Source organism: Cibotium barometz, chromosome 16 (genome assembly GCF_041138505.1).
Source record: "Cibotium barometz isolate CiBa-2024 chromosome 16, ASM4113850v1, whole genome shotgun sequence".
Classification (NCBI taxonomy): Eukaryota; Viridiplantae; Streptophyta; class Polypodiopsida; order Cyatheales; family Cibotiaceae; genus Cibotium; species Cibotium barometz.
The window spans coordinates 48,334,428-48,349,982 of NC_141061.1; the positions used below are offsets into that span (position 1 = coordinate 48,334,428).

The 15,555-nt window shown below is 41.1% G+C and overlaps 1 protein-coding gene across 11 annotated transcripts in view; it reads left to right on the forward strand.

The window, feature by feature from the left end:
- Window positions 1-2,355, forward strand: part of NUDX1 (nudix hydrolase 1) — an 87,584-nt gene extending 85,229 nt beyond the window's left edge. For 2 of the 11 annotated variants that reach the window (XM_086810629.1, XM_086810628.1), the window contains 2 exons: window positions 1,467-1,557; window positions 1,903-2,355. In XM_086810629.1, the coding sequence (XP_086666755.1) occupies window positions 1,467-1,537 (71 nt within the window). In that variant the 3' untranslated portion in view covers window positions 1,538-1,557; window positions 1,903-2,355. Of the gene's footprint in view, window positions 1-651; window positions 1,436-1,466; window positions 1,558-1,902 lie in introns of those variants that run through there. The other 9 variants (XM_086810630.1, XM_086810631.1, XM_086810627.1 and 6 more) reach the window with 5 other exon arrangements.
- The last annotated feature ends 13,200 nt before the right edge of the window (window positions 2,356-15,555 follow it).

The window sequence follows — 15,555 nt, forward strand, 5'->3', positions numbered from 1 at the left end:
CTTGTTGACTCTTGCTTCCCATTTTGGGGACGAGTTTGTACTTAGCCACTATGACTGTTTTTTTGGTAACTAATAGAAGGATATTTTTCCCCCAGGGGGGAAAGAAAAGTGTACATAGATCAACTTGAAAGGTTTGTAGAGTCTAGGAAATTTTTGCTTGACGTAGTATGGTTTGGATTTAGAAGTCCAAAGGAGAAAAGGCAAAACCTTCCTTACCCAAAATATGCCACTGCAAGGAGAATGTGATGAACCACCACTGCCCGACCTGCCAGGGAAGTCAAGCCATGCTCCAATAACTAAGATTCTTGGGAATGCTAGCAAGAAGTGGTGACACCTGCTGCTCCGAAGACACATCTATCCCTAGTTTCAGATACTAAGATACTCCACCTTTGTGGAGTGATTAGCCATGCTTAATCTTGTTATAGCAGATTAAGTTTTGAAATTATGATTTCAGCAAATGAGGGTTTAAGATTATGTAACCATGGATGTGCTTAGTGCCCCTAATCAAGTATTTGGAAGTATTAGTCAAATGTGGGTTTAATTCATAAAGTACAGTTCCCTCAAACGAGGGTAACCAAAGTACAAACTGGTGGAAACTGTTCTATGGGTAGAAGTTTCACCTAAGCAAACTGGTTTTCATTATTGTTCTAGGCATAGGCTCTTGATCACTGAAGTAAATGCAGCAACCAATCGTGCTATGAAAGCAAAACAACCTTGGGAATTGACTTCGGCACTTCTTGTAGTTGGAAGATGGTTGAGCCTGCTTTATCTCTGACATCAGGTCCAACAATTTGAGCATCTTTCATTGCTTAGTAAGTGAGCGCTATGCTTGCTTTGCCTCACGTTAATGAGCAGTGTTTGTATCTAAATTTCAAAAAAATCCCAACAAAAAAAAAGTCGTTTGGCTCCTCCATCCTAAAGGGCAATTGGGTTGCTAGCCCACAAAGTGCTGGTTTTTCAATGAAAATACAGAGGAATTGCTTAACTGTCTTGTGTATTCTGCACGCTAGCTCTAACTTCGTCTCTAGTAATGGGAAGTCTGAAGATCTGGGGAGGGATTGGGGTAACTCTTGGCTCTCGGCCTTTTTGATGAGAGCCGTTGATTGATAGTAAGTTGTAGGTAATCTATCGAATCTCTTTTTGTATGTGATAGTCTGCATTCTAATGAAGAACGAGCTTTGTTGCCACAGTAATGCCCTGCATGATAAACTGGGCTAGGTGAAAAAGAGAGAAAATTTTGGCACGAAAAGAACTGGTACTATGCAAAAGGTGAGAGACTAAACAATAGAGAGTGAAGGAGATTATATTATTACCAGGATTGTGTTGCGAGAAGAATCGAACCTGTGTAGGCTAAATTTAACCACCCGAGGCAATTGTTGGGACAATTGTTTTTTTCTGTTTTCTTTTTTCTTTTTGCTGTGAATGAAACACCGTAAAGGATTCTAGTAAAATGATGTTTGTTGCAGACAAAATGTGGAAAGATGATGAAATATGGTACCCTCACTTTCTTGCAGGTACCTTCACATTCAAAAACTGAAGCAGTTGAAAACGTAACTTGTTAGTTTCAAGCTCAATTTCCCGTTTCTCTTTTAAGTTTCAGTGTGTTATAAGTGGACGGGAAACGAAAGTTGCGGTTCAGCATTTTTGCTTGTGCTTGAGATGAATGCATAAGTTTATGATATAATAGCTCTCCGTCATATATGGTCGCACATTTTCTGCCTCCCTCCCTGTAGCGCTGCACCTGAGCTGCTGCTGCTGCTGCTGCTGCCGTCCAATCTGATAGCTTGAGTTGTCCGACGGACATGAGGTGGTGCAGGACGGGGGAGCTCATGATCTCTCTCTCTCGCTCGCTGGAGACATTTTGGCATTTTTTAACAAGCCCTCTTTTATTTTCATTTCCAGGCCAATTATTCAGAGGAGAATTCCACTTTTGTGATACCCATCGGTTGGTCTCGCATAGTTTTGGCGTAGTCGAAGCACTATGAAACACACACTTGAGCAGAAGTAGGACGAAACCCAACCACCACCACCCCCCCAACTCCCAATCTTGCACAATCTTTCTTCGTTTTTTCGAAAGCACGCATTTGACACACTTTTTTGTACTTCGCGGGTGGACTCATTCAATCCTCCTTTGGAACTGCGACAATGTAAATCTCACATGCCGTAAATTTGCCATGGGGAGGATTCATGTGATTATATCAATACATAGAAGAATGCAACAGTAGCAGTCCACATGTTAGCTTGTGTAATTAATTGGCTGGGCTGAGAACTGTGTGTTATGATACACAGAGTGAGGGTGCCATGACCATGAGTCTCTCTCTATTTAAAAGGTTCCAACGAGTTCAAATGCTCAAAGCTTGCATACTCTTTAGTCTTAAGATAATGATGATTAGAAGGCTGGCCTAACACTGATAGGCGTGTTGAATACGTATACGCATGTGAATCTTATAAATAATGACTAGTCATTTCCCTAGCAAGTTTCATATTCGGGGAGTTTGATTACAATTGTGTGCGAAATGCGTGAAGATGGGTGAGTTACCTGAAGTACAATTGCATGTTGTTTGTTGACGTATGCATTACATGTGTAAACTTGTATTTTTTAAGCTTGGACATTGATTGGACTTGATGCATGTGAATGTCCATGGAATTGGGGGCATCTAGAAACCTGTGGTGTAAGCAAGGTAATCATGAAAATAAAAGAAAATGCAGAAATTACTCATGATAGAAAATACATAGCACATAACATCAAAGATACATGAAGATGATAGGTATAAGTGGATCGGGGCCATGTTATCTAACCCACACAAGAAGAACAGTGAGCCAACTCCCATGAAAGCCCAAGTGGTATTACCTATTTACTCCAAGAAATGACCATAGCTCCAAAATGCAAATGATTCAGAAGTTCCCTTCCATGAGCCCTATTTATATTTGCCACCCAATATTGCATATTATTCCAATTTGAACAATTTGTGAGTGTGGGCCACTAGAAATTCTAGCATCCTCTTGTAATTTTTTTGTAAATGCTCAAATATCACCCAAGATTATTAAGGATAAGCCAATGCTCTTGCACATAAGCTAAAGCCTTCCATGTAGACTTATCTTCGAGCAACCCTTTTCATTCAATGGAGTTGTTTCTCAAAGATTCTCCTCACTACCCTTTCTGGTATGTATTGGATCTCTCCCTCCTTATCCATGGGAGGCAACTCATCTGCCACTTGAAGATCTTGTTTCACATATATTTTGAGATTAGATATTTGAAACACGTCTTACATTCTTATAGGGTTGGTCAATTAAAGTTGATAAGCTACCTCCCCCACTTGAGTACCATAACAGGCCCCATAAATCTATATGCCAATTTGTTGTTGAGTATATCCTCGAGAGAAGGTCTTGACTTTGTAGCCTCAAGAAGACATTATCTCTTTCTTTGAACTCCTCTTGCCTTTTATGTGCATTAGCATAAGACTCCATCTTCTCTTGTGTTGCCTTCATGTTGTCCTTACATTGTTGCATCAAACCTTGCATTCTCTCTAATTCTTTTGCACTTATATCCATAGAGAGCCTAAAAAGGTGACATAACTTGGGAGTGGTTGTTAACTAGCTATTTATTGGTAGTAGTGCTACACTGTGTGAGCTTGGTTGTATCATCTTTCATTAGGCATTGTTTAAGGGTTTTAGCATGATCGTGTATTTTTTGTGCATTGATATTAGTATATTGTGGTTTTACATGTTCTTCCTATTTATTGTTGTGTGTATCTAGTGGAGTGAGACAAAGTAGTCACACACCTCCCTAGCCTGTGTAATAACTCTTGAGAGTATACTACGCTCACGAGTTATTAATATTAGTATATTATGGTTTTACGTGTCTTCTCAAGTGGTGTTTTCAATAATGGTGTGTCTCTTATTTTATTTTTTTGTATCTACTGAAGCGAGGCTGAATAGTCGCATGCGTCCCTAGCTTGTGTAATAACTCTTGAGGGTATACTACCCTAGAGTAGTGATAGGATTTGATGGCCATCTACCCATCCAATGGCCTCCAACCCATCATATAAAGGCCTCTAAGAAAAATGAATTGTCATGTTAGTTCTAAATTTTCCCTTCTAAAAAGAAGTATAGAATAATCTACCAAATGTCAAAAGAAGGGCAACCCAAAAAAATGCCCATCTAAAAGTAATGGGTGACTCTGCACTTGTAGAGGAGAAACTTTATGTATTGAGTAATAAGTATTCAAACTTACGTGAGAATACTCACATAAGTTGCCTAACCAATCAGTTGCATGTGAGAGGGGATTCTTAAAAATGAACAAGATCAAAGACCAATTTTGGAATAGGTTGTCACTTGACATGCTAAATTTGGTGATGTTTGTTGCATTAAACACTCCAAAAGGTAAAATATCCTGAAGAAATGCTTTGAGATGATTATTTTGAAGCTTGGAAATCTTTGAGGAGTAGGAAATCGAGATCCATGCAAACAACTTGAACTGCAGTCACGCTCATTTTTTTGAGCTTGCACCCTTGTTTTCTTCTCTTCATGAGTGCATCTCTGTAGCTCTCTTGTATTCTACAAATGGTAAATGGATTGAATTCAACTTTGTGATCCTCTAAGGTTGTTTTATGACTCTCATGGATGTTGTTTATGCTCATTTGGGAATTGTGTTCTTTTGAGTTTTTGTCATCGCTTTGCTTTCAACATGTTTAAGAAAGTAGACGCGACCTTCAGCATTGTTAAAATTTTAATAAAATGTCAATGGACGACCAGTTGCAAATTTTATCCTTCTTGTAGAAAGGGCAAGCTTTTAAACTGAATGTCTTAAGAAAACCCACGTTGCCCTTCAAATCCTATTTGCCCTAAAGTAGGAACCATTCTTGTGATGCTATAGTCTTCCATTTAGTGCACCTATGCAACCAAATCTACTATAGGTATGCCAAAATTTTGTCACGCTCGATGGGACACTAATGGCTATGAAAATTCAAAGCTTCCACATGTCTACAGCTATGAGGGATTTGATTCCATTGAAATTTTATATTTTCCATTGAGATTTATAAAATTCTTCTTGTCAAGGCCCACCTCTTTTCCTCGTCGATCTCTTCTACTCCCTTTCCCCCTATCTTGATCTCTCTCTATGTCTCTGATGCTTATATGCCCCTATTCGGTATCCTCAACATAGGGAGTTGTTGACATCGGCGAAGGTTCGCCAACATGGATGCCAAACCCTATCATACCAAGGTTGCGATGTTTGAAAGGTTAACATAAACCTTAATATCTAAGGTAACCCAAAAAAAGCTTCACCTAATTAATCAAATTTATTTTTTCACTCGTTGTAGGCCTTCCCATTAAAGTCCACCCAAAACGTGTCTCTCTATAATCCAAACATAGAATCGTAGAGAACGTTCCTCCTTATGTACCCCATTAAGTTAGTGCACCTAACCTAGGAAATCCTAATCCTCGGAATAACTAGTTCTAGCCCAAGCCTAAGGTCTTGAACCGCTATCATGTGTGCTTCGTCGTGTCCATTTATCAGAAGTTCTACCGTTGGAACATGCTGATGACCCATGTGCAGCAAGCAGGAGATTGGACAGAGAAGCCACTTCTTACGTTTAGTACCTCCTTGATACTCTTCCCGTCTACCTACTTTTGGTGCGTCGTCAGACAAGTAGCCGATTTTGAGTTGAACTGTGGGAAAAATTATACACCTTTCAATTGAACATACTTTGCAACCATGGCAACTAGGATGATCATATCCTCCTCCAGGAGTTAAGCACCTTATAGAGAAACCGCAACTGAGCTGATTACAAGGACCACAATCCTAGTGGCTCGTCCACCCTGATGATTTCATGGTACAATAATGACACGGCGGTGGATTCCATAGGCCCTACTAAAAGATTCAAGCACCTTGATGGAATTCTAGGAGCACGCGACTCATGTTTGAGTTGGGGGGTGGGGGCTACACTTCATCCATCGTAGCTTCTCTAGATGACCCAGTAGCCCACCTCAAGAGAAAATGGGGGCTCTGAAGCTCCAAAGTAGCCAAAATGAGGAGCAGAACCACTTAGGAGGGGGATAAAGGAGTGCAACTTAGGAGGGAGATAAAAGGAGTTGAGATCCTAGTAGAAGGCCAAGTGGTGGGTCCATGGTGTGCTCTGTGTTAAAATTCCAGTCATACTACAGAGAGGAGGCATTGCTCTTTCTTTGAGAAAGGCAATCATGAGACAAGGATTGATTGCTATTACCTGAAGGTACTCTGTAAGCTTCACTAGCAACAGTAGTTTCCTACTTGCTTCAGCTTGGATGAGCCATGGAAGAGACCCATTGCCATGGGAGAGATCAAACCAATAGTTTCCTACCTTTCTGGTCGAGGCATGGGAGAGACCCATTCTCAAAAGAAATCCACGGGAGAGAACCAGAACGAGAACACAGTGAGACCCCTCTTCCATTATTTCACATACACTGGTGAACCACGCGTTCTTTACAAGCATTCAAAGATCTCTCATATGTCATGCTAGAAACACCCTCTCTTACCCCTGTTGTCGTGCACTCATTGACATAACATCATCAAACAACGAGGAACCCCTCTTAGTGCGGAAGTTGCTCCAAGAGTACTGGTCCGAGGTGTCCCTTTGAGCCCTATTGCGCATCAGGCATTTGGAAGAACAAGGCATATATATTAGTGGTGGATGACCATAAGCCAATGATTGCAAAATGCATGGGTGTAGGCCATTCTAGTATCTCTCTCATAACTTATAAGAGTCCTTATAAGTTATTAGGAATTCACACTACAAATGGTAGGCCTCCATATTACCAAGACAACTAACTTTTACATGAGGTGACCCCATTCATATGGTGGAAGGTGTCAAATTGGAAATTTAGGCTAACATCTTCTTTCTAGATTTTGTGGTGATCAAGCTACCTCATAAGTAATGAGAGCTTACTCATTGCTCATTGGGTTGCATGATTGGCAATTTGATAGGTTCTTGTTTGTAAGACACCTATAAAAATGTTGGCTCCAACTCACAATTTATAGGTCCTAACTTTTAAAGGCATAAAGATTGGATATTTCTTGGAATGAAGGTATTCATTCCAAAACTAGTAATAAAGTCTTGATTGTTGTGGGACCATTAGCTGTAAAAATTTAAGACATCATCATCAAGCATCAAGAGGACATATTTTAGACATTATTGTGTTTATGTATGTATGGCAGTGGGAGTAAGAAAATGAACATGTTATTTTCCCCATTTGTAAAGACAAACTACTATCACGCTTAGGCCTTATTTTGTGGGAGCAAGCAAATGAACATGCTTTTTTATTTTGCATTATGCTTGTCTATATATATTATAGGGCTTCCATCTACATGCCACGTGTCCAGTTTTTTTGGATGCTGCAAAATGAGGGTCTGTGTGTGCCAGTGCTGCAACCACCACCCTCAACAATGTTCCACGAATGTTGCAGTAGATCGCTGGTAGCCGCCCTCTGCACCACCCTCAGCCATCCAGGTAATTACACCCTCCGACCACCCTCTGCAGGCACTGCCCTCTGCCAGAGCCCCCCTCCTTCCTTTGCCCATGCACAAGGACGTTGACTTGCCGCCGCCCTCTGTCAGCTTGCAAAAGTAATCTCCAAGTCCCGTCCTCCAGACATGCTGCCTGATTCAAAATGCCTTCCACCCTCCGTTGTTGCAGTTCGTTGCTGGTCGCTCCTCGACCTTGAGCTCTCGCCTGCATGATACCTGGTTTGTTCCTCTCTCTCTCTCTCTTAGCCCGTGTTGGCTCTGCCGTGGTGAGGCTCTTGTGCTTTTTTTGCAGGCTCTGGTAGGACTCGCTCTCTCTGCACGCTCGTAAGTTCACGAATCGACAGCGTGCATGTTAAATTTCCTCTCTGTCTCTCTCTGTCTCTCTCTCTCTCTCTCTCTCTCTCATTCGTGAAAAAAGGCGAGGTGTGCATGGTCTTTTGGATGCATGCATGTCTCTATGTGTGAGGCATGGGATTTTTGGGATTTCTATCCGGCCTCACATGGTGCTCTCGAGGGATGCTTGGATGCCCTGAAGTCTTTGCCTCTATATGGGAGTACCTTGAGGTGGAGTAATGTGGCTTAGCCTGACCTCTCCTACCTTCGTTTAGATACAAGACGACTTGTGGGCAAGGGATCCCGCGCCTCGGATACCCATAAGTCTTTCCTCTCATCACTCTTGTGATCCCATTATAATCTCGTCGCGTGTCGGCATTGAATCAATACAAGTTTTGGGTTGGAAGCCCGCATTTGGGTGACACCGTTTTTTATTGTTGTTTGTACGTTTTTGGTCATAACTCCTTAATACGGAGTCCGTTTTCGAAGTTCTACTACTCAAAACGACCGGCTCGTCGTCCTCTTCGAGACGAGGTATAGGTCTTGGTGTGCAGCATTCAGTAAGTACTCTCTGTTTTCACTTTTGTACTGGATTTTCTAGTCCCAAGCGGGAACTCGCACCCAGATGGCGACCCGAGATCACCGCTCCTCCGTGACACTTGGTATCAGAGCAGGAAACGTCGCGTCGCGGTGAGTTTGATCAAGGCTTATGCCAAAGGGGAAGACCACAGAAGGTGGCTACCTGGACGCGAAAGAAGCCGCTAGAATTGAGGAAGAAGCAAGGCAAGAAAGAGAGACTGAGCTTGACGCCGAAGTAACAGCTCAGAATTCGGCGTGAACGGCACAACAGACGTCTCGAGTCAAGAGCAATGGATACTCGACAACACCAAATGGATGACCCAAGGGATCCAGGGCCGAGTTGGCAGGATCACCAAGATGACAAACTGAACCGGCTAGAAGGCATCCAATATGTATTTTTCTATGCATAGAAATTGACTCTAATAAAAATAACACTTTTATAATAAAAAATATCCAATATGCATGTTTCTATGCATAGAAATTGAATCTAATGAAAATAACACTTTTAAATTAAAAAGAATTCCTTTTAGAATATACAAACGGTGGGGATTTTTCTTTTTGAATAACATAAAGATAAAACTTATTTCTACAAAATTTAAGAAAATTTTGCCATAACCTCCTTTGTATGGCTAACCATTTCTAAATTTTTACATTATAAATATCACTTTAATTTAAATAGTTGAAGTAAAACACTCTAATCTACTCAATTCTCACTTTCAAGTGAGTAAACAATAAGAAAGATTAAATCAATTTATTTGTTACTCATTTTAGGATAAAGAAAGATTGAAATTCTTAATAAAGCGAAGGGAGAAGCCTTTTCATTAAGGCTTAACATCCAAAATCACATTAAAAAGCAAGAATTCAAAAAAACTATAGATTAGAATTAAAAAAAAAGTAAAATTTCTAACTTACATGGAGTTTTGTGAGCTTTCCTTTGACTTAAGGATTGAGGGTTCTACTCTTGTTTGGATCAAGAGTGGCCACCAATTCTTTGTAGAGGAAATTAGTCAAAAACAAGTGAATTATCAAATGAATTCAATGTTTTTGGCTTTGGGGAGGAGTAGAGTAACAGTGCATAAACACTATTAAGCTTTTACAAAGAGGAAGGCTTCTATTTATAGAAAAAAGTGAGCCTCTAACCAAGCAAACTAATTCTAGAATTTTTCAGATCAGTTTGGTCAAATTTTGACCATTTTTGGGTTAGTTCAGCTTACTTTTTAGAACTAGACTTGAATCAGGAGAGAGGAGAGATGAAATATCTCATTATTTGAGAGTTTAAAACTCCACCACACATGTGAAATAGGTGCCTCCTTCACAAGATCCCGGGAATCCCCACTCTGAGAGGTGTCAAAATTTCATTTTTTTAGTATTTCCTTTGGTCCTTAGTCCACTCTTCATCTTATGTGAGTATTTACTCATTTTTGGGAGGGTTTTCATTATTTCTTCAATGGGGTAATCCCGCAATAGTTCGGCTTCTTTCTCCCAGGTAGCGTCTTCAAAAGGATAGAACTTCCATTTGACTAAGAATTCTCTCAGAATTCTGTTCCTGAGAACCTTCTCTCGAACATCAAGGATTTCTTCAGGTTGGAGTTCCATCAGCCCTTGGGTTGAAGAAGTTAAGAGTTCATCATCATTAAGCACATGACTCAGGCTCGGTACATACTTTTTAAGTAAGCTGACATGAAATACATTATGTACTTTGAGATGAGGAGGCAGAAGAAGTTCATAGACTAAGAAGTCACGTACTTTCTTTGTAATCAGATATGGCCCACGGTATCTGGGGGATAACTTCTTGTACTTCCCAAGAGATAGAGAACTTCTTTTTGGGCGCACTCGAATGAAGACCATATCTGCTTCTTCGAAATCTCTGTCTGACCTCTTCTTATTTGCATACTGCTTCTTCGAAATCTCTGTCTGACCTCTTCTTATTTGCATACTGCTTCTGTCTATCCTAGGCAGCTCTTAGATCTTTGCAGATTGACTGCATCTGCTGCTCCATGTCGTCAAGCATCTGTTTGGACATTTCGTAATCAATGGGTCAGACCAAGTTAATGGTGTTAGGCAGTCTTGTCCATACAGAGCTTTGAAAGGGCTCATCCCGATGCTTCGGTGATAAGAGGCATTGTAGGCGAACTCGACTAGGTGCAGATAGTTAAGCCACTTTTTGGGTTCCTTGCCCCACAGCATGACCGAAGTATATCTTCGATTACTTGGTTCACCCTTTTTGTTTGACCATCAGTCTCAGGGTGGTAAGCTGTGCTGAGATCTAAGAAAGTTCCTACTGCTTCGAAAAATGCAGTCCAGAATCTTGATGTGAACTTGGGATCTGGATCACTTACTATTCTCCTGGGTAGGCCATGCAATCTGAAGATTTCCTTGAAGAACACTCTGGCCACGTCCATCGCAGTGTAGGTTTCTTTTACTGGAATCAGCTGGGCAACTTTGGTTAGTCTATCAACTACCACGAAGATGAAGTTGTAACCTGATTGCACTGAAGGTAGTCCAGTAATAAAATCCATACTGATGCATTCCCACTTCATCTGGGGGATGTCTAATGGATGTAACTTTCCAGACATTTTTACTCTTTCTGCTTTGACTTTCTGACAAATCAGGCATTGACGTACATGATTAAGTACATCCTTTTTTGCTTCATTCAGAATTTGACCTTTAGTTCCCTCATCATTGGGAATGCATAGCCTGCTATTATAATACAAAATTCCATCATCCAAGGTGTACCCTTGAACCTGGTTCAACTCCTGAGGAGTTTTGCTTTCCTACATAAGTAGGGTAGCAATAGGGCCAAAGAATCTATCTTGCATGATCTTGTCTCTTCCCTCATTAATCAATGGATTTGACACCACTGTAATTGCAAGCAAGGAGGCTTTTCTGCTGAGGACATCTGCTACCACATTTTCTTTGCATGGGCGGTACTTGATGTCAAAATCAAATTCCTGCAGGGTCTTCATTCACCTTCTTTGGCGCACGTTAAGATCCTTCTGAGTGAAGATCCACTTTAAGCTCTGATGATCTGTCATCAAAGTGAGTCTTTGACCCAGTAGGTAATGTCTCCACAACTTCAGGGCATATACTACTGAAAGTAGCTCCAGGTCGTGGACAACATAATTTCTCTCATGCGTTCTGAGTTTTTGGGATTCGTAGGCCACTAAACGACCTTCCTGCATGAGTGCACCTCTTAGGGCAAAACCACTGGCATCAGTTACTACCTCAAAGCGTAGAGAGAAATCTAGCAATTTCAGAGCGGGATTGGTTACCAAAGCGATCTTCAGCTTATCAAAAGCACTCTGACACACCTGGCAGACCATTGAAATGGTATATTCTTCTTGAGAAGATTAGTCAGGGGGGAAGCTATGAGATCATACTTAGGTATAAAAATTCTATACCAACCAGTTAGTCCCAAGAATCCTCTGACTTCTTTCACTGTCTTTGGTTCAGGCCAATCTATGACTGCTTGGACTTTAGCGGAATCTGGAGAAATCCCGTCTTTGGATACTAGGAAGCCCAAGTATTCAACATGGTCTCGGTAGAGAAAGTACAATTGCTCTTTTTTACAAAGAGTTGGTGCTTCCTTAGAATCTCAAGAACTTTTCAAACGTGAGCTTCATGGTCAGCTGCATTCTTTGAGTAAATCAGAATATCATCAAAGAAAACAAGAACAAAATCATCCAAGTATTCTCTGAGAATGTCCTGCATTAGGCGATTGAATGTAGCTGGGGCATTTGTCAAACCAAACAGCATGACTATAAATTCATAGTGTCCATACCGAGTATTGATGGTTGTCTTCGGGATATCTTGCTCATTAATCCTGATTTGATAATACCCTGATTTGAGATCTATCTTTGTGAAGATCTGGGCTCCATTTAGCTTGTCTAGAAGCTCATCAATTCTGGGGATAGGATACTTATTCTTAACTGTTAGCTGATTGAGACCTCTGTAGTCCACACAGAGTCTTAGCGTAACATCTTTCTTTTTCTGAAAGAGAACATGCGCTCCTCAAGGTGAAACACTGGGTCTTACAAACCCTTGTTCTAACAGCTGCTGCCTAAGCTGTTCCTTGAGTTCAATGGCTTCAAGGACTGGCATTTTATACATGCGCTGGGCTACTGGCTGAGCTCCGTGGGTTAATTCTATCACATGATCTACTTCCCGAATCGGAGGCATCTCTATTAACTCTGCTGGGAATAAATCATCATATTCACTTAACCATTTTGGTTCTTTAGCTTTTAACTTTGCGTCTACTGGATTCATTTTGACAACGTAAATGAGCTGCTTCTTTCTAATTCCATTCAGTAACTTAGAAGCTTTTACTAATCGCAGACTTGGGGATCCTAAAATTCCGGTTTCTTGAACTTTGTTTCCGTGAAGGTCACGGAAGGAAATGGTTCAATCGTGACAGTGAATGTCAGCTTGATTTTTGTGGAGCCAATCCATTCCAAGGATCCCGTCAAAAACTCCCAAAGGTAGGATTCTGAACTGACACTCAGTTATATTCCCATCTAGATTGAACTGAATACGATCTGTCTCATGGTGAGTGAAAAGGATCTTCCCACTGGCCAAAGGTAGGATTCTGAACTGACACTCAGTTATATTCCCATCTAGATTGAACTGAATACGATCTGTCTCATGGTGAGTGAAAAGGATCTTCCCACTGGCCAATTTAACGTGCATAGGTTTCCCTGATTTCTGATCTAAGACTAGCTTATGCAAGCATCCAAGGGAAATAAATGAATGAGCATGAATCAATCAAAAGTTTGAATGACTTACCCTAGAAAGGATGACTGAGAATTGACGGTTTGGTCCTTGGTTTTCAATTGCGGCATAAATCTGGCCTCTTTCCTCTTCCACTACTTTTGCTATTGTAACCGCTCCAGCTGCTGCAGACTAGGGCGAAACTCTTTCTCTTTGGTTACCCCAGTTCTGGGAGGGAGTTCTGAGATTACTCTGTACAGAGGCAGATGGCTGAGCTAGATTCCTCCTGGGATTGCCCTGATTTTGACGAGACGGACCCTAATTTGACTGATAGGAAGGGGCTGGTCTCTGCATTCTGGGTTTTTGACTTCCCTATCCTCTTGACATGGCAGGAGTCGGCGGCGGGTAGTCTTTCAGCTGGTGACCAAAACAACTGGAGTCGGGCAGTCTTTTAGCTGGTGACCAAAACCCTGACATCCAAAACACCGGTTCTCACTTCTGAGCTCATCCCTCTGAATCCTTGAAAAAGGTGGGGCTCTTTAGAAAGTGTTCTGAGGGTCTTCCTTCACTTTTGAATCTGCTAGCATCTTGATTCTGACTTGGGCCTTGCTGCCTCTTTGGGGTGCCTCTTTGGGGTGCCTCTTTGGGGGTGGAAAGTTTAAAGCACTTCCCGAGGTTTGGAACCTTTTAAAGTTTGAGGGTGCGGGCCCTAGCGGGACCTTGACAACAAATGCCTTGGCAAAGTCCTTTGCCATTCGGACAACTTCGGCCATTGAGACAGGTTTGGCATTTTTCACTAAAGTGTCTAATGGCTCGTTCATTCCTCGAATGAATCTAGCCATTAGTTACTCTTCATCCAAAAGTGGATAATATTTGAGGAGAAGGGCAAATGGCTGATGGTACTCTTTAATTGTCCGGCTATCCTGTTTTAATTCCAAGAATTCATTCATTTTGGTTTCCAGGAAGCCCGGAGGACAGAACCTTTTCGTGAGGTATGCTTTAAGATCTGACCAGGTCTAGGTACTTGTGTTGAGACGGTTTGTCTCGCAATGGTTCCTCCATGCGACCCTGGCATTTTTCCACAATCTTTAATCTGGCGAGAGTCATCTTGCTCCTCTCATTGTAGCCGGTTACATCAAAGTACTCTTCCATGGTCTCAATCCATTTTTCCATTGTTTCTCCTAAACTGTTTCCCTTCACCCTTAAACGGACCACGTTGGGATCGATGCAGGGCTTTACGAACGTCCGAATCTAACTCTTTATCATCGGTAAGAGGATCCGGTTGCCTAGCACGGGCTGCGCGCCTCATGATTATGACAAAACGAGATTTTTGTTAACTTAACTTCGTCATCAGATTTATGACTATTTAATTTTTGAGATTTATTTCTTAAACAATAATTATTCCATCATAATTCTTAAAAACAAGATTCACTTTGATAATTTTGCTAATCAATATTCACAACCATGAAAAACAATTTGGAATCTTTTGCAAAACGTCATTTATTATCAAAAGTTTTCGATATATATATACATAGAGCATCTCGGTTCCAAAAGTCACTGCCTCAATCGTGTACGCATAAAAAAGCAAAACTCCGATGGAGACATGCCATGATATATACGATTCATCACTGGGATAGAGGTGCTGTAATTCTACTCCTAGGAATAAAACGGCTAAGAAGTCTAAAAATACGGTAGGAAAATCTAAAATTCCAGGGTGAATGATTAAAGAGTTGTACATAATGAACAACTCCTAGCCTTATCAAAATCATGGCTAGCGAGATATTCTGCCTGTCTTTGACGTTGATTGGTATTGACGTTAATACATCTTCCTCCAGAGAACCACATATACCAACGTCACTCTACTGGATCAGGAAAGTATAGATCCTCAAAGTGATGGGTAAGTCTCACTTTGCTTACTCGGGTTGTAGCGGAGTTGATGAGATGTTCGAATGCAAAGGCGATCATGTCCTGAATCTAGGAAAGTCCAGGAATGCTAGACAGATTTGGGATATCCATCTAAAAATCCAATTCAATTTATGAGTTTTTAATTTATGAATTCATTTCAAACATAATCTTAGCAAGTGAAAACATTTTTTTCCCAGATTTACTAAAAAAAATTCTACTGCTGTTTCAAAAGTTTACAATAGCGCTTGATACCAGCTATGAGATCCCACTGCCCCCTCTGCGCACCGGATTCCCGGTTGGTAGCAGCGAAAGTAGCTTCCTGTTACGCGAGGTAGGGTTTCCTACTCGGGGCCGCGCCCTCGAATGTCCGAGCACGAGACTAATCTGGTGATCATTTCGAAACTGAAGCCGGGAAAATTTCCCTTGCCTAGAAAACGGGAACGATTTCACCTTTTTGAATTTCTTAACGAATTTTCTAATGGGTCAAGAGACTAAACTAACATTCATCTAATTAAACCAGATAACCA